The 18,380-nt window shown below is 39.8% G+C and overlaps 4 protein-coding genes and 1 pseudogene across 5 annotated transcripts; 3 read left to right on the forward strand and 2 right to left on the reverse strand.

Moving 5' to 3' along the window:
- Nucleotides 1–1,448: 1,448 nt before the first annotated feature.
- On the reverse strand, nt 1,449–6,101 carry LOC120423612 (uncharacterized). 2 transcript variants are annotated; one of them, XM_039587478.1, is made up of 2 exons: nt 5,695–6,101; nt 1,449–1,993 (listed from the first exon to the last, which is right to left on the reverse strand). In XM_039587478.1, the coding sequence occupies exons 1-2, from the start codon at nt 5,978–5,980 to the stop codon at nt 1,899–1,901; spliced, it is 381 nt and encodes a 126-aa protein (XP_039443412.1). In that variant the 5' UTR covers nt 5,981–6,101; the 3' UTR covers nt 1,449–1,898. The 2 variants fall into 2 exon arrangements, with proteins under 2 accessions (XP_039443412.1, XP_039443411.1); XM_039587477.2 differs by lacking the exon at nt 5,695–6,101 and adding an exon at nt 2,061–3,157.
- A 2,002-nt stretch (nt 6,102–8,103) lies between these two features.
- LOC120423610 (double-strand break repair protein MRE11-like) lies at nt 8,104–11,348 on the forward strand (annotated as a pseudogene).
- LOC120423594 (DNA replication licensing factor Mcm7-like) lies at nt 10,647–11,242 on the reverse strand. Its single transcript, XM_052709890.1, has 2 exons — nt 11,088–11,242; nt 10,647–10,890 (listed from the first exon to the last, which is right to left on the reverse strand). Exons 1-2 carry the CDS (start codon nt 11,240–11,242, stop codon nt 10,647–10,649), a joined length of 399 nt encoding a protein of 132 aa, XP_052565850.1.
- A 1,652-nt stretch (nt 11,349–13,000) lies between the features above and the next one.
- LOC120423622 (origin recognition complex subunit 4) lies at nt 13,001–14,682 on the forward strand. Its single transcript, XM_039587490.2, has 3 exons — nt 13,001–13,316; nt 13,377–13,874; nt 13,933–14,682. The coding sequence occupies exons 1-3, from the start codon at nt 13,122–13,124 to the stop codon at nt 14,620–14,622; spliced, it is 1,383 nt and encodes a 460-aa protein (XP_039443424.1). The 5' UTR covers nt 13,001–13,121; the 3' UTR covers nt 14,623–14,682.
- A 2,087-nt stretch (nt 14,683–16,769) lies between these two features.
- LOC120423595 (uncharacterized) lies at nt 16,770–17,668 on the forward strand. The gene is made up of 2 exons (XM_039587456.2): nt 16,770–17,001; nt 17,060–17,668. Exons 1-2 carry the CDS (start codon nt 16,825–16,827, stop codon nt 17,507–17,509), a joined length of 627 nt encoding a protein of 208 aa, XP_039443390.2. The 5' UTR covers nt 16,770–16,824; the 3' UTR covers nt 17,510–17,668.
- The last annotated feature ends 712 nt before the right edge of the window (nt 17,669–18,380 follow it).

Genomic DNA, 18,380 nt, shown 5'->3' on the forward strand with positions numbered 1-18,380 from the left:
AAATTAAAGTTAAGGTAAAAAGGGTGGTTTTTTCATGAAACCCTCACATGTTATATATTTTTAGAAAGCATACGAGAAGACCTTTCTTGTGGATTAAGAATTTTCAAGATCTGACTTACCTATCTTAAATTACAAGCAGTTTAAAAATGGTCTGAATTTACATAATCTCAAATGATCCCGTCTGATCGCCACGTAAAAAGCCTTGTAGAGGGATGCCATTTTCCTGAAAGGTGGTGTCTGTATAATCTTGACAAAAAGTCTGTAGGAAGTCTATTTTTTTACTCGTCACTTATTTTTATTAGGACCTCTTAGGTGCTGCGATCACGTTAGGAGAGATCCATAAACCATGTGGACACTTTAGAGGATTGCAATCACTCTATAAACGAGAGGAACGTTTTTTAATATAAAATCAATCGGATGAAAAACATTAAAATATTGTTTTATAAAATAGATATAATAACTTTAAAATTACTGAAACATTGCCAAGGGTGCTGTGGATAACTAGGGGAACAGCATCTAATTCCAGCGTGCCTCTAATGTTGGCAGGTCAGAACTTTGACATTCAATTAAAGCTAATTAAAAGCATTTTCAACTGAAATCGATTGATAAAAAGCTCAATTAGAATTGAGCAAGCAGTTTTAAAAGTTTTGCAAAATTAGTTGTTTAAATAGTCAAAATCAGCAAATTGGATGGAGTTAGGAGCAAGTGCTTAACCTGCCAAACATACGAGAATTTCCCCTAGTTGCGCTAATAGGCAAACTTTTTTGAAAGAACAATGAAATTTCTGTTATTTGTTCTAAGATTCGGGTATTTTTTTTCTAAGATATTTCAAAATAACGAGATTGTCAAAAAGGCTTGTGTTTTTGTCGATATTTAATTTAAAAATACATAACTTTAGATTAATTGACCACTGGCAAACAGATGTAAATTAATGTTGAAAACCATCAATTAACAGTCGAACGGATCGCACTGACCTTCAAAAAATAACAAAAAATATTGCGCAGGCTCAACTCGAGGGGAAAAGTTTAAATGGAGAATTACGACGATCGTCGTTGTTGCATACAAGCAAAAATTGCATGCAATGTGTGGGAGTAGCGAACAGCACTAATTCTCCATACAAACTTTGGAGAAAAACCATTCGGCCCTGTCTAAATATTTTTTTAAAATCCAAAGTGCACGTGTTTTTTGGAGACCCATAACTTCATAATTCTTCTCTAGTTGAGCCTGCGCAGAAATTTTGTTGGTCGGTGTTATTTAAATGATTTGAAACTAACCTATTTAAAATTTTGAACTTGATGGCCCTGAAGCGCATGATGGGATTATGATAAAAATGTTCAATTATTTTCGTCTGTCATTGGCGTAATTTATAAGCTTCTGGTGGGAAGATGTTGATATAATTTGGTCGAATTACAGGGACTTTCGGATCAATTAGTGTTTCCCATTTGATGTACCTTCTAACGTTAAGATTTATTATTGATATATGTCGTTTTGCCAGAATCCTATCCCGGCTTTAACGGAATGTAAAGAGCCACATGTCTCGATCGAAATTGAATTTTAGAATTTTTAAACGTAACAGGCCAATTTGAATTATTTTTAGATTCTCTAGAAACTGAACGTCTTGGAACAGACAAACAATGCATCGTTTCTTTAGGCTATTCGGAAACTTGTCTAACAGTTACTTAAAAGATGCCAAAAATAAAATGGAATGTGGCTACTTTTGTGTAAAGTATTCATTTAGCATTAAAGTATAGAGTCTCATATGATTGCGCGTATTTTTTAAAGGATGGGACAACCCATTTCAGCTACGAGTCTTTCAATTGTGGAATGTTTTTGTGCTGGTGGTGGCGGGTCGCAGTTTTGCCTCCAACGTGGGGACCACGCTGGGCCGAGGCCACCCCTCATTTCTTCTTCTTAATCTGCTTGGCCTTCAGCTTTTCCTCCCGCTTACGTTCCTTCTCAGTCAGCGAAAGGTACAACTTGTAGCCGAAGAATACTGGAAAATTTTAAGGAAAGGTTGTAAGTTAAGAAGTTATGTTTTTGCCTTGTTAAGAGTAACGAACCAACAAACAGCATAATCAACATCCCAAATCCTATCACAAGAAACGAGTCGACTTCTTCCTGAAACGCATCAGCTGCTCCAAATTCAGGAATGCTCTTCTGGGCTTCACCATTTTCTTGGCTGACTTTCTGCTGTTGAGCCATTTCGTTCAAGTTTTTCAACTGATTCAAAAACTGCCCTTTGAACTCTTTGGCGAATTGCGACTTTTCCCCATCGGATAGCTTTACAAACATCTCCGACAGCTTTTTCAAATTTTCCGTTAACTGCTTGGCCAAACCTCGCTTGGTCTCATCCTTGAGCATTTCACCTAGCGCCTCCGAATGGAGCGCTTCGGTGAAAGGATTGTCACCAGAACTCATTGCTCAACGCGAAATCTTACGCGCACAAAAAAAAACCAGCTGTCCAAACGAATTAAACGATCGGCAGGCACTAAATAAAGAAATTAATATTAAACGCGGCAAGTGTTAACCGCACGGCCAAGGTGGGAATTTTCACACCGCTATAAAAAACAATTGTCTTTTCGGAGTTTACCCGACAATTAGCGTATGCGTGGCGCGCTCAAGTTTAGTCGGTAGGTACACCGGACTGGGCGATATCAAATTTGATACTAAAATGCTAAAATTGAGCCGAGGGGGCAGCTGACGTGTCTACCCCCAACGCAACACACGCTCGTCCAGGTGGATCAGCTGTGTTATCTGCGAGGCGAAGCCTTATTGATTAGATCTCGCGAGTGGCCGTTAGTGAAGTACCCTTAACGCTTTCAAGATAGTGAAAGTGTACTGATAAGAAGGTAACTGGCATAGTACCAAACTGTCGACGTTTAGTATTGCATTGAAAAGTTAGGATTTCAAAAAAAAACCTTCTAAAATGCAATACAAAAACTAGATCACCAATGGAGAACAATAACCGACACATTTTGTTTGGCTGACCGTTTTGTCCATTGTCCCGAAATTTGAAGAATTTCGTTACCCAATTCCGAGTTATATTCCAAAACGTAAACTTTAGACGTGCAAGCAGGAATGACAAAACGGCATCTGACTGAAATTACCTTTGGCAAGTTGTCGCACTTGCAGGTTGTGTCAAGAAATTTTGAAAATTCAATCTCCAAAAAACATTCCAAAAAGTTAGCCCCAAGTTTCAAATTAAACATTTTGATTAGAATACAGTCCTAAGTTACCGTGAATATTCGTATTTTGTTAATAAGTTAGAAAATGAATTCTGAACATCCCATAAGGTAGGCTTTTGAAAAATCTTTCCTATGTGCAATTCTCTGAGACTTCGGACAAACATTTTTTCGTACAATTTTGGCAGCTATCAATACAAAAAAGCCATTAAAATATTCAAAAATCTGTATCTTGAGAACGGATTTTCCGATCTTTTTGACGTCTTCGGCACAGGTAGTTCTTAGGACTTTTCAGAAAAAATATGGGAAATATACCCATTTTAAGCCTAATAAGTGGTCGTGTTTGAATGATGCTGAATAATCTGGAGTGTTCCTCGAAATTTACTAAAACCAAGTGCACCAACGAGTAGAGTAACTTTTTGAGAACATTTCTGTTTATTTTCACTTTTACTAAAAGTTGTTCTATTCCTTTTGCAAGCATTTGAAAAAAATATTTCCCAAACCTATTCTAATCAGTCGAAAATGCATTGGACCACGCCCATTTTCATATTTTCAGCTTAATTATTTTTTCTTCCAGCGCTCTTTTGGGTCTGCTTAGTGCTGCCAATTGGGTTGTATTTTAAGCGAACATTTAAGAAAAGTAGCATTTATAGAGAAAGTTTCCTGGCATCACTGGCACATTCCAACAGGCGCTGCTGGTGGTGTTGGTGGCCACCCTTTGTTCTTTATTTGCCTTCGCCTCTTGCTCGGTTTTCTTCAGCCAACGATTGGAATGGGTAGTCAAAAGTCAATCGTCAAAAGACTTGGCGCGATTGTTTTTTTAATTCGACTTTTCACGCAAAAATGGGAGAACCATTTTTGAAAAATCTCTTTTTTGGATCTAAAACATAAAAATGTTATCTTTTGAGACTAGCAAAAGTTGATGAAAATTAATTTGGAAGTGTTGCCATTTTTTCGAAAAAATCAAATACTGAAAAACGCGGAAATTTTCTTTTTCAGTATAGAGAATTTGCAGCAAAGCTAAAAGACACATGCCGCCACCTATGAACAAATAGCGTAAACCTATGATTTTTCGAAAAAATGTGTTTTTACCTTCAAAATCAACATTTTTATTGAACTTATGCCGGATTCGGATGAGAAAAATTATTTCCAACAATTTGTTGTATAACTTTCCAATATTTGTTTGATTTTTCTATGAGAAAACTGGACATTTAGAAAAAGATAGTAATTTGGACTATTTGGCAAGAAAGTCTGTCAAAAATCAATGAAAATTGTTGAATATACGTTAACACATCTGTTATTATTTATATAACTGTTTATTTCTTTGATATTTACGGGGAAACTCATTTTTTCGTGTTCCAAAACATGTTTTTTAAAGAAAAAGTTCACAAATTTTTGCGCGCCCAAAAAATGATGTTCATTATTTTAAAGCAAAAAATTTTTCTCGTCTTTTGCAACTAGTTTCATTAAGATTGATGTAGGGAATCATGAGAAATAAGCGATTTTGTTCTTCAATCCAGCAGAAAGGAATACGATTTTGGGCAAGTAACCCCATTTTGGCGCCACCTACATTTGAAACACAGGCGCGCTGCAAAACCTCAATTTTAAAATTAACCCTGACATTTAAAAATGTCGATAATAAATGTTTTTGGTCCTTTTTCGCCAAATTAAACATATATAAAAATCTTTTTTTTTAATGTTTATTTTGGTAAAATTTTTGGTGTGAAAAGTCGAATTAAAAAATGGGTAATTTTTAAAAGTGCATTTTTTTCTGAAAAGGCCCAATATCCAATACCTACTTTTCCAAATACGTTAATCGAATAGAAAATCCAATTTTTTAAGCCTTTCTGGAAATTGTATGAAATTTGTCCTATCCATTCCTAATGTCGAAAGAGGTTCGTCCGTCATGCACAGCTCACTTTAAGACCATTAAACTTCGAAAAATTTAAAAAAGAAATCGTAGGGGGAAGTTTGTACAAATCTAAATAACTTAAAATATGGAGGTATTTTTTGGAGAAAAGCTTTTAATTATTTAACTCTAAACAATCCTGACCTACATATTTTCGAATATTTTCATAGCTCTTCTGGACCTAAATTTGTATGGAAAATCAATTATGCAAAATGGCTTCTTTGGACATAAGGAATTGATGGACAAAGTTTTATCAAGTAAAAAATATCAAAAATCGCAAAAAAGAGAGAAGTGTTCACGAATTAAATTTGTTGTACTTTATGAAGGTAGGACTGGCACAAAAATTTACCAACATTTTGTTCGGAATAATTAAATATTTCTAAATAAATCCAGTTCTAAGCTTCAAATAATTCAGACCATTACAAAATAAAAATATGAAATAAGCTGATTCAATTACTCGTCAATATCCTAATTCATTTAATTATTTGAACTTAACATGTCGATTCAATGGTGTTTGTTCAGATGTTCGGTTTATCATTGGTCGTATTTGTTCAGCCATTGTTCGAGGCCACCACATGTGATCAAACCCCTCAAAATGCTTACCAAAAACCGACGCAATGAGGACGATCATGGTCAAAAACACCAAATAGTCGGAAAAGCCGGCCTCCATCTTCCGGCCGGTCATCGAGTTCTTCAGCACGTCCTGCTTGAGCTGTTCCTTCTCCTCGTCCGACAGACTGTCCATGCCTTCGAGCATCTTGATAAACTCGTCCAAGCTGGGCATTTTAAAGTTACCGTCCGCCCCGAATGGCAGCTTGGGCATATCCTGGCCAAGATCGCCAACCCCGAGGGACTCGGCGATGACGTCGTCCGTTGCCACGTTCTCCATGAGGTTTGGAACACGCTGGAACTTTCTTGGGAGCTGACAGGTGTGATTACGATGCGAATAGACCAGGCCTAGTCGTGGACCGAACTGGACACTACACAATCAGTGACTGCAGCCGAGGATCCAAAATACATTTATTGAAGAAACTTCGGAGAGTAGCAATAAAAAGCAGCAGCGTGCAGATAAGCGAGCTACCTTTGAGCATTCGGTTATCAGTTGGGGCATTTTGGAGGAAATTTCGTAAAATAGTTGATGTCAAAATAAATTTTAACTCAAAATTTGTTAGAAAATAAATATAAATTTAAACCAAACTATTCGCTTATCAGAATATGTGAAAATTTAAGATCAAAATGGTCTTTAAGAAGGTCAAGTTAAAAGATAAGTATTTCAACCAATACTAACTGAACTCGTTATCAGTTCGATGTGATTTAAAGTGAACATTGGCTCAGGTATATTTTTTAGCCAGTAGCTTCCACGTCGTAATTCCATATGGATGTGTTTGGCTAGACTTGTTTGGGTCCATTTAGTGATGTTAATTACTTACCGGACAATCCGACGACTACGACGGCCGGAATCACGAAAACTATGTTAGGAAAGCCGTGCTGAAAGGGATCGGTGCTGGAGCTTAGCTCAACCATTTTTATCCGGTGTTTTATTTACTGAAAAAAAACAACATTTTTACGTCTCAGAATGAATTGCAATAATCAAAAAAGGCACGATAAATTACACTGCATTTATTTAAGAATTCACCCCATTTACACAAGAATTACCTTTTGTGGTGATACCGGTCGCCGATAAGCGTAGATTCGCGCAACAAATCAGTAAACTGATAACAAGTTAGCTACGAAAATCTAACAAGTTATTTTCATTCACAACACGTAGGCAGTACGCTCTGGCTGTACGGTGCTGCTGATGCTGATGTGTTGTAAATTTGATTCTTCGCGTCTCGGATGCGTGTGTGTGCGTGGCATCGGTGTTTTCTTGAATGAAGTCGACATAGTCGACCAAAAGGCGGCAACCGAGGGGTGCGTGGCAATTTAGCTGGTACACGCTTGAGAGGAAAGAGACAAAATGTATGAATATACACAGTTTTTTTTGAAAATTTGGTCCTCAAATGAAGCTTACACTCAAAGTAAAAAGTATCCTTTTTTCAAGTTCACCCGTCGTCACCCTTTAAAAGGGTATCGAAAATGTACTGAATTTGACATACCCTTTTAGAAGGGTGACGTCGGGTGAGCTTTAAAAAAGGATAGAAAGTATCCTTTTTGAGGATTGAAAGTACCCTTTTGAGGGATACTTCTGACTTTGAGTGTAGATTGCTGATATTATTGTTTACAGCAATAAAGCTTATTTTTCTGAGTACAATGATTTTTTGTACGACCAAAAATAGTTTAAAATGGATTTTTAAATCAATTTGGAAAAATTAAAATCGCGGTCCTTCTTGACAGAAATGTTCCTACACACAAAAAAGGTTACTTAATCCACCGGACGGTGGTTGCTGCCTTCCTCATAAAAGCCTTGCAAGTTGCAACCACACACTACGAATGCTTTGGCTAACGCTTACTTAGTAAAGACACTATACATCTGAGTGCTGCCATCTATGATAAATTAAATGGACCATTTGACAGCAAAGCAGTGTTTGTGTGCGTGCACTGAGCGGAAAGTTCCGTCAGCTATCCGCCGGAGCTTTCAAATTATGTAAATAATGACCCTTTTTTGTATCAACCAAAACAGTTTTTCGAACATAACTTTTAAAGTACTGCACCAAACCGGATGAAATTTAAAAAAAAACTTAAAGAACCTGAAGATGAATCCAAAAAAAATAGATCCAGACAAAATCGGTCGAGCGAGTTCCGAGAAAAGTGAGTGAGAAAAACAAATTCTACGTCCATCCACACGCACAGACATTTGCTCAGAAATTGATTCTGAGTCGATATGTATACGTAAAGGTATATCTTGGAGGCTTATTTAAAAAGTTCAATTTTTGAGTGATTTTATAGCCTTGCCTCAGTGAGTTGAGGAAGGCAAAAATATTACCGTAATGACAAAAGTAACTTATTTTTTATATGAAAAATTGCTAAAATTAAAAAAAAATATCTACAGTCAACTTCTCCAAACCTGTCCTGATGAAGGCCAGCCACGTGACCATCCTGTTCTCTACTTTGCTGTCGCGCATCGAAAAGTCCATCCGGAATTTAGAGTATTTTTTCTTTACACTGGTAAACAGCATTACACTTTTTTCAGTTCACTTTTACACACTTGTATGGGATTTTTCAGTTCAAGTATGATTACACGAAAGTTGGGGTGTCGTGTAATCGTGTAATCATACTTGAACTGAAAAATCCCATACAAGTGTGTAAAAGTGAACTGAACAGTGTGTAATGTTGATTATCAGTGTATGTGAACTTGGCAGCTCGTTCCAAGGAGACAATTTGTTTTTGCATTAAAATGAAAAAAAAAGTGATCAGAACTGGTTTTTAATCGTGTTTTTTACCGTTGTACATAAAAATTGACATAGGGATTTAGTACCCAATTCCTGGTTAATTTTTATACTAAAACCCGAAGGTTTGACGATTAATGTACAAAGGGTTACATCAAGGGGGTTGACACATCAAATATTTTCATTCGAATCATTCTGCTCATTCCAGAATTATTCTGGAATGATGCTGGCATAAACATGATTATTCTGTTCCTAATTAATTTTGTTTTTGCGTGTCAGCGATCAGCAGCTGTCATTTTATTGAAGGAAAAGTAAACATGTTTTGAAAATCAAACAAATTCTCGTCATTCCAGAATCAATTCAGAATGATCGGCTGGCAACCTAAGAATCGAGGTTCCATCATTCCGTTGATTCCAGAATGAAATCGGAATATTGCGCGTATTCCCGAAAAAGACACGCGGCATACCAGCCTTGAAACGACGCGCCGCACTTTAAGGCAAATGCGCGCTGTCAAATCCCATAATGTGCGTTTTGTTTTTGTTGATCTTCTTCTTCGAATTGCATGGCATTGTTGCCGGGAATGTTTTTTATTGCACCAAAAGTGCAGAAAATTGCTGGCAACAGTGTCTGCGGCACATTCTGAAATGCCGCACGGCGTGTACCTTCGAGAGAAACGGACAATAATATCTTTGAGCTACATCAGCGATGCCCGACTGGCATTGGTCGAAGTGTTTCTGGAGAAGCCGGTTGGTGCAACATTATGGTGCTGCACCAGAACCGGGCCGATCGGGGGCCGAAGAACTACCTGCCGGGTTTCCTGGACCTGGTCATCTGGGGTAACGAGCACGGAAGATAACCCGGCGTCAGTCAGCCCGGCTCGACGGTGGCTACTTCCCTGGAGGAGGGTGAGTCCTTCGATAAGCGCTGTGGCATTTTGAGCATTCACAAAAGTCGGTTCCGAATGAACCCGATCAAGCTGCAGACGGTTCGTCTGTTTGTGTTTGAGACGGTCAATTTGGTGTAGATCGCGGGCGAGTTGCAAGCTGGACGAGGGAGAAGTTCAACAGAAGGTGCAAAACTTTGCGACGGAGATGGTCGAAGAGATGATTGATTGGGCGAAGGGAAAGTTGACCGGGAACCAGAAGCAGCCAAAGTTGCCGTTGATTCGGCCGAGGATTGAAGTTACCGAGGTGGAGCAGCAGTTTAATGCGATCCCGTTCAGACAGGGCTACAGTGGCAGGATTGCGAACCCTCAAGACATGGTCACGTTCAAGAGGAAGGACGAGTTGAAACCGCTGGACAACGATGCGCTGAACGAAGCTTACTAGAATCAACGATGAGCGACGGAAAAGCGCGCGGAAGAGGTCGTTCATCAGTTCAAGAAGGTCAATCCGGACAAGCAGCTGTAGGTGCTATCGGCGAAGAGTATGACTGAGCTGACCCGCAGGATGGTCGACTACGAGGACGACGACGCGGCGGAATTTATTATCATGTTCTACGAACGGCAAGCGATGGCTCACCTGAACGCGGTCGCCGACGCCATCAACGAGGACAACATCGACGAGGTGCTGACTGAGTTTTACAAGAAGGAAAAGGACACCTACAACGACATGCTCAAAATGTTGGACTCTCGCATTCAAAAGCGACGACGACGAGTTTTGCTTGAAAACAAAATCCCGCAACAACTCCACGTCAAACTCCAAGGCGGCGCCACCAACGCCGACGACGACCCGAGGAGGTCGGGGAAGTCGCGGAGGTAGGGGATCGTGAGCGGCGGTCAAATCTAGCACTACGGGTCGGGGAAGAGGGAGTCGCGGAGGTCGTAGGGCGTCGACCAGCAAGATTGACTCGTTCTCGGTTAGCGCAGCGTCGCCGGCGAAGACAAGCTTCCCTGCGAGCGGCCGGAACATTGCCAAAATGGTTTACATCTCGGACGAGGATGACGATTACACACCCTCCCTGTCAGGCTGAAATATATTACATTCCTTTTATTTTGGACCCAGCTTTCTTATTTCTTATCTTTTCCCTTCTGGATTCGTATTCCTAGATGCAGGCGTACTTCTGGCCCGACTTGCCGACCTGTCGTGCAGCGCATCATCATCCCGTACCAGCACGAAAACCTTGTCCGACGTGTTTGGACGCTGTAAATAAAGATTGATTTGTTCGTAGGTCGTAATTTAAGTCATTTATAAAAAGTAACTTACTGGGTGGTCTTCTGCTTGGTTTAGTTCACATTTGCAGCAGACGGAGGGCCTCCTTAACGTCATCCTTGTCGACCTCGTCGGCCTGACGGAGCCGGGCAAGGGCGGTCGAGAGGCGCAAAATTCCCAGCAAGTTCACAGTGCACTGCAGTGCGATGTACCAGCGGCTTTCTTTAGCTGTGGACGAGGGTGATGCGTTTGGCCAGACGAAGATCGTTGTTGCGGCCGAGAAGGTCGAAAAGGGAAAGCAGAGCGGCTGGCAGTTGGATGTTCTGTCGGAAGCCGGATTGGCATCGGCAAGGATCGACACACCATGACCTAGTGTATGGCAATTCAATCGGTATTGGCCGTCTTGTCAAACTCGTCGATCCAGAAAACGCCCTGATCAGCCAGAACCAGCACACTTCCTTGACCTGATGAAAAGTTGGGGGACTATTAGGTTATCGTTATAAATAAACGCACAAATTACCTCCTTTCGAGCATCATCGCGCCGGTCAACGGATCCTTTGTGACGGCAGCAGCCAAATCTTCTCCAGAAGAACCAAGGCTCGTTATGTACTGACTACGAACCAACCGATCGATGTAGCCCAATATCTGCGACTTGGCCACACCGAGATCTCCCATCAGGCAGATGTTGAAGTTGCCACGAATTTACAAGCCGTTCGGACTGCGATCGACTCCACCTCCAGCAACAATAGCAGCGCCTCTTTCATGTACAAATGGCCGTAAATCTCCGGCAATTCGCGTGTAAAAGTACCTTGGCCAACACGACCGGAGTCAGTTTGTTGCTTGTCTCGCCTTCCGCGGAGTTGTCCAGACAGACGATCCGTTGCGCTTCCAGGATAGTATTCTCTCAGTTCCGAAACCTTGGCCTGAAACCACTTTGATGAATCGGCAAAAAGATTCCGCTAATAACGTCGTGATCTCGGGTCGATCACCGTGACACATAACGGTCACCGAGCGCGGAATGTGTCACATGGGAACCTGTGCTTGAAGTAAACCTTGTAAAGATGGACAGCTCGACCGGAATCGTGTTCCGCGTATCATCTCTTCCTTGCCGGTGACACTGCCATCCTGACCTGGGTCATTTCCACCGAGCTTCCCCACCGGAGACAGTGGACGCATCTCCCAGGTTACCGTTTCGATGTCCCGGAGTACGGCCACCGCAGGTCGAGGGGGTTCTCGCCGGATTGGTTCACCACGAGACAGCCACGGCAATCTACTGGTGGAGACGATAGTCGAAATGAAGGTGGCTTGATTGCTGGTTAAAACTCCTACACCCAGCTCGTCACTGGCTTGTTTTTCAAACGTCCTCTTCCATCAGTAAATTCGACGAGGTCCACTTCCGGGTGCCTCGTTAAGATGGTTTGGATATATCCGCAGAGACTTTTGCTTGCCGCAGACAGAACGAACACGTGTATAAAAACATTGGATGAAAACATTTTGTTTTGTTTTGATGTGTTGACGTTTACACGCTAATCTGAAAAAACTTATATAATAGAGCAAAATATTCTCATCATTCCAATTATTCTGGAATTAAACTGGAATGATTCCTGAATGATCGAGTGTCAACCCCCTTGGGTTACATACATGCAGAAAATTTCATATTTCTAAACATTTATTAAATCCTTTCAAAACAAGATTTACAATCTCTCTTGAATTTTCCATGAAGATATTTAATGATTAATGTATTTATGTAAAAGACGATTTAAGCTAGAAATGTTGCCATGCGCAAAGCGAACTGTCAAACTTTCTGAGCGTGTTTCTCATAACAACGAGTTGATTTCTAGAGTTTTTTTGAAAAGGTCCTATAAACCAAATTTTCATTTTTTTGCTTTTTGGGTGTTTTTGAATACCCCTGACTCAAGGCGGTTCTAAAAACACCCAAAAAGCAAAAATTTAAAATTTGGTTTATAGGACCTTTTAAAAAAAACTCCAGATTTATGGGTGCCACGATATCTCGAGATTGGATGGACAAAATTGTCTGAAATTGGGTCCTAAAATGAAGCTTAGATTGCTGATATTATTGTTTACAGCGATAAAGCTTATTTTTCTGAGTACAATGACCCTTTGTACGACCACAAAGAGTTTAAAATGGGTTTTTAAATCAATTTTGAAAAATTAACCTCGCGGTCCTTCTTGACAGAAAAGCTCCTACTTGACAGCTCGTTCCAAGGGGACCATAGTTAATCCATCGAAAAAATGTTGTCTTGTCAAAAAAAAAAAATTGCATTAAAATGAAAAAAAGTGGTCAGAAATGGTTTTTAATCGTGTTTTTTAACGTTGTACATAAAAATTGACATAGGGCTTTAGTACCCAATTTTGGGTGAAAGTTTGACAGTTCGCTTTGCGCGGTAAAAACAACTAGTTGTATTACACAAGTTGTGTTAACGGTGTACTGTTATGTCGACTCTCGGTTTTAAGCGCAATTTTTGAATGAACGTGATTGTGATTGTTTTCAAATGTTAATTTATTTACAATTTTGTGTTCTGTTTCCAATCTCATGATGCCCGTCCTGCAAAGTGAAACGGCGAAAATTCGTCAATTCCTGAAAAGCCGCCTCCAAACGGACGTGACGAGCTTTCGCGGCTATGAGTCCGAGTGGCAAAACATCCGAGATTTGCTGTTCCGAACGGCGGAGCATGGCGAGTCCAACTCGGCTCTGCTGCTGGGAACGCGAGGCTCCGGGAAGACAACGGTGAGTTGTTTGAATAACTTACTTAACTTGCTCATTTATTGAGAGATTTGTGAGTTCTAGCTGATAACATCGGTGCTGGCTGATTTGCTCCCGGAGGCCAACTTCTACCGAAACACCGTAATTGTGTACCTGAACGGGTTGCTCCACACGGACGACCGCCTGGCTCTGAAGTCGGCCACGGCCCAGATGAACCTGGAGAATGCTGTGGATGGAAAGGTGTTTGGCTCGTTTGCGGAGAATCTTGCCTTTTTGCTGGAATGCCTCAAAGCAGGAGATAAGAAAAAGTCCAAAAGTGTGGTCTTTATTCTGGAAGAATTCGACCTTTTCTGCTCACATCACAATCAAACCTTGCTTTACAATTTGTTCGATGTGGCCCAATCCGCCCAGGCTCCGATTTGTGTTCTGGGAATCACTGCTCGATTGGATGTGATTGAATTGCTGGAAAAACGAGTCAAATCTCGCTTTTCTCATCGTCAAATATTTTTGCTGCCGAAAGAAAACGACTTCGAAGGAAGAGTCGAATTGTTCAAAATTCTTCTCAAGCTGCCCACAGATAAGGTTTGTCTCGGAACGTTGCCTACTGTTAAAAATATCCTAATCTGTTATATTTTTTTAGGAAATGAAGGAATTCAACAAAACTTTCAAACCAATACCGGAGGACGCTCTCCAAAATCAAGAATTGCCACTTCTGCGTCGTGTTTTTGACCCAAGAAGCTTCAGTTTCAGCACCAAAACCATTTCCCAATGGAACAAGCACATCGACGCCCTTGCATCAAACCCTAAAGTGATCTCCGTCCTGCAGAACATGTACGACTACGAAGTGATTGAAGCAACGTTCAAAACATTCCTCTTCGAGCTCGTTTGCCAACTGCACGACGACAATCCACTGCTCACCGTTGAGGAAGTCCAAGCCCAAGGGCAGCAGTTTGAAGGTGACGACAAAATCCACATCCTGTGCGGTCTTTCCGTTCTCGAGCTCTGCTTGGTAATCGCCATGAAGCACCACTCCGAGATCTACGACCGGGATCCGTTCAACTTTGAGATGATTCTCACGCGGTACAACAAATTTGCCAACGCCAGCACCACCATGCAGGGCATCGAGCGGAGTGTGGTGCTGAAGGCGTACGAACACGTCAAGAATCTGGAGCTGATTGCGCCCATCAGCAACGCGTCGACGTCGAAGGTGCAGAAGGAGTACCAGCTGCATCGGTTGCTGCTTACGTACGGTCAGATCGGACAGGCCGTCGTCAAGTCGCAGAATCTGCCCACCGAGGTGTGTCAGTGGGCGCAGAGTTCGCTCATTTGAGGACGTTTTTGTTTTCCTTTATTTATGTTTTTCGGTTTCCTACAATAAAATCTTATCTATTATGCAGCTTCCACCAAACCGAAGTGCGCATCTCTTCTGTTGCGCAAAACAATCTGTTGCGCCATACAAAAATGGAGCGGTTTATCGTAAGCGTGTACATCAGTCTGTGGCGCAACAGGCTTTGACAGGTTGCGCTCGTGTTTCGATTTTTGTCTGCTTTCACAATATATAGAACACCTTTCTGTATTGTTTTCTACAATTATCTGAAAATTCCTGGATAAAATGCCTGGGTAGTCTAGTAACTAGTACAAGAACTAGTAGCTATATATGTACATTTGTTATTACAAAATTGCATCTATTCCAATTCAATTGGAAGTAGAAGTGGAAAAAATCTACTTACCTATTGAGTAAAATAAGGTGTAAGTTTGAAAAATTTCGCTATTTTTTCAAGATTCCTTATTTTGAATTTATTTATTTGAAATAAAACTTGCTCAATAAGCAAGCCAAGGGTGGCACCTGATTTGTGTGTGATGTACCGGGATTGTAGACGGTATTGCTTTGATTCACAGCATGTTGAGTCAACTGTTGTGGATTGGTTGTGGATGTACCTGATTTGTGTGGATGTACCGGGGTTTCTCTTCTTTCTACTTTCAGCTACTATCTATCTTCTATTTCTTTATTATGTATTAATGATTGTGTCTCCTTAACACATATCCCTTGATTTGGTAGCAATGTTAATTATGTTTATCATTTGCCGATTCTTTGTTGATTTATTTCTTTATTTATTTATTTGAATAAGTTTTAATCAATCTATTAACTATTGTCATTTTTTTTCATCTACTACAAAAAGCCTTTTTCTTTAACATGCAATTACTATTTCTCTTTTAATACTGATTCTTTATTCAATCAATTTTCCTTAAATGTCTATTGTTTACTCCTTTTTCAAACAAGTGAGGATCGAGCCCTCTCTCAGTTTATGGAATGATTAAAGGATTAACACACATATAAATATTGTAATTTTTGGAAAATCTTTCATAACATGCTTAGGACCATAAAATTTTAACAAAACACCGGGACAGAAGAAATAGCTACAGATAGACACGACTTAACATCAGGAAAGATTTCAGTAGGAAACAATACACAGTAAAATAACAATTATATTTTGAATTCAAACTCCAAATATTTTTTGCTTCAACTAAAGTTGAAAGGCACACTATAAATTGTTCTGCGCTTATACTTACATCAATCCCTACGCAATGTACCACCTCCGGAACGAGTTCAAATGCGTAACCGGAACAGGTGCGAACACTCAAAGCGTGTTCTAGCGTGTTGCTCGTACTGACTCAGAGCAAGGGTGAGATGTAGGTGTAAGGGTAGTGCGTGTTCATCGGGAACCTGGTGTATAAGATCGGTCAAGGCCCGTTCTTACACTAAAAATTGCGAATTGCAAATTAGACTTCACTTAGTAGATCCTTCAATTTTTGAAATTTTCAATAAAACATGAGATTTGTGGTGGAAACTATAAAATTTGAAAAAAAGAAAACTCACGAAAAAGTAAACATAAAAAACACACAGGTCCAAATTCACTAAAATGTTCTTCATATCAAATCCTCAAGGTTTTAAATACAAGATCTGAATATTTTTGGAAAATGCAGTATATTTTGAAAAAAATTTAGAAAAAATCATGATGAATGAATCATGAACAATATTGTTTTAAGGAGGGTAAATAAATAAATAATTTTCAGCGAATTTCTAAGAAAAAAGTCAAATAAAATTGTACCATCCTAAAAAGTTAACTAAAGGAATAAGTCATTTTTGTTTCAGTGTAACTAACTCACTCCAGGCAGGAATTAATGAAAATATCAATTTTTAAAATTTTGTTCTTATTTTTTTTGTTAAAACTTGATTATTGCAACAAGTGAGCACCAACACGACGACCTTTATTTTATTTTTTTCATTCGCAGTTCAATGACATGACTACACTTAACCGTTAAAAACTGCTTAAAGTTAAGCAGATACCAAACTAAGAGCTATTAGGTACCAACGCAAGAAAAATCGATATTCAAATTTTAAAAAGAAAGGTACATGCGGGCAACTTTGCACAAACGTTCACACCGCTTTGATATAAATACTTCGGTTAGATGCTCGAGTTGATCACTCTTTTGTCAAGCAAACTGTTTGCAGCGTCACCTGATAACTAGGATGAAGCTTTTGGTATTGCTACTGTTGGTTTACGTTACAGCTGCCGATGAAACGCCAGGATTTTTCATTAAACTGTCCAAAAGCGTCCCTCGTATTGGACGTCGAGGTGATTTTGAAAACTTCTTCCTGAAGCAGTCAAAAAGTGTTCCCAGGATTGGGCGACGCGGTGGTTTCTTGGTAAGGTTAATTATTTTATTGCATAAATTGTCCAATTGTAACTTCGATTCCACTGTAGACAGAACCAGCGAATCCCTCCGAGAATGCCAACAACTGGTTCGAGCGGTTGATGCGTCCTTCGAAACGGCTGGTTGAAAACGGTCAACCGGCTGAAAATGGCAAAATCTACAGCAAAGTTCGACCACTAGATCTACATCACATCATCGATATCCTTTCGGACGACCTGTTCTTCGGATCGGACCTAAAGTTCATATCCTGGGACGTGCTGGACAAAGCCCTCGAGGAGGATCCCGATCTGATGGCCAAGTTGGGTTCGCTGGCACGTGACAAGGAGGTACACCAGCTGAAACAGCTGCTGAGTGAGAATAAGAGTGAACTTATTCAGTACGTTCCACTCGAGGGAGGTGCAGCGGATGTCCATTCCAACAAGGCCTATATTTATCGCACCGATAGAGAGGACCAGAGCAACGCCCAGCTCGGCAAGGAGAAGATCGAGTATCAACAGTGATGAAAGTGCCAATTGATGAACGAAACCTGCTACAATGTATCAACGAACGAAATATGCATCTGCTTTAATGAATATTCATCTCCTGTGTAGTGTTGAGCGAAAAGCTTTTTAATTTTTAAGGTTTGGCCCTCTGAATCTAGACAATAAACGGAAAATGTATTGATGTATTTTATGTTAGTTTGTAGGGACATACATATTATTTTTTATCTTTTGTGTGCATTGGAAAATTGTTGAAATAAATGTCGAGTCAAAGTTTTGCTATTCAATCAATATGACTAAGGTCTTATCTTAAAATGTTTAAATTTGAGTACAGTCATCCCTCATATTCGGAACAGTTTCCAGATCTGCCAACGTTCAACAAATCATAGAAAATCAACAATTGAACATAATGATTTGCTTTTTCCTTCATGTAAAAGCTTTTTTTGCGATCTTTCGATTGATGTATAGACTTGCTGTACATTTTTACGTTTTATATCAAGTTTTTAAATAAAAACATTGACCCTTGAAATCCACAAATTCGGAACACTTTTTTCTTACGATGTAAACAAACTTTTTTTTCTCTCCAGGAGTACATATTTTTTACAAAAAAATGACTTCACACTCTGAAACCAATAAAACTCAAGCTTAGTGATGTTTTAAACATGGTCTGATAACTTTTTTGTGAAAATATCAATAAAATTCAGGTGTTCCACAATTGTGGGAGGCACAATAACATCCCACAATTATGGAACAGGCAATTTGGAGGCAGTGTTTTGCTGCTCTGGATAAAATAGTCTTGAAATGAGGTTTTTTGTTCAAAAAGTACTATTTTTACTAGTGAAATAGCAAGAGAATGTCCAAATAAAGGTCCTAAAAATAGCAGGGACGACAG

Source organism: Culex pipiens, chromosome 3 (genome assembly GCF_016801865.2).
Source record: "Culex pipiens pallens isolate TS chromosome 3, TS_CPP_V2, whole genome shotgun sequence".
In the NCBI taxonomy this organism is placed as follows: Eukaryota; Metazoa; Arthropoda; class Insecta; order Diptera; family Culicidae; genus Culex; species Culex pipiens.

Coding starts and splice junctions, on each gene's coding strand:
- LOC120423612 (XM_039587477.2), bottom strand. CDS start 2,418: ATGAGTTCTGGTGACAATCCTTTCACCGAAGCGCTCCATTCGGAGGCG. Junction 1,994..2,060: donor GTTGATTATGCTGTTTGTTG/GTTCGTTACTCT, acceptor AAAATTTTCCAG/TATTCTTCGGCTACAAGTTG.
- LOC120423594 (XM_052709890.1), bottom strand. CDS start 11,242: ATGGGAGATCTCGGTGTGGCCAAGTCGCAGATATTGGGCTACATCGAT. Junction 10,891..11,087: donor GCGATGATGCTCGAAAGGAG/GTAATTTGTGCG, acceptor GGCTTCCGACAG/AACATCCAACTGCCAGCCGC.
- LOC120423622 (XM_039587490.2), top strand. CDS start 13,122: ATGATGCCCGTCCTGCAAAGTGAAACGGCGAAAATTCGTCAATTCCTG. Junction 13,317..13,376: donor GAGGCTCCGGGAAGACAACG/GTGAGTTGTTTG, acceptor TGTGAGTTCTAG/CTGATAACATCGGTGCTGGC. Junction 13,875..13,932: donor TCAAGCTGCCCACAGATAAG/GTTTGTCTCGGA, acceptor ATATTTTTTTAG/GAAATGAAGGAATTCAACAA.
- LOC120423595 (XM_039587456.2), top strand. CDS start 16,825: ATGAAGCTTTTGGTATTGCTACTGTTGGTTTACGTTACAGCTGCCGAT. Junction 17,002..17,059: donor GGCGACGCGGTGGTTTCTTG/GTAAGGTTAATT, acceptor ATTCCACTGTAG/ACAGAACCAGCGAATCCCTC.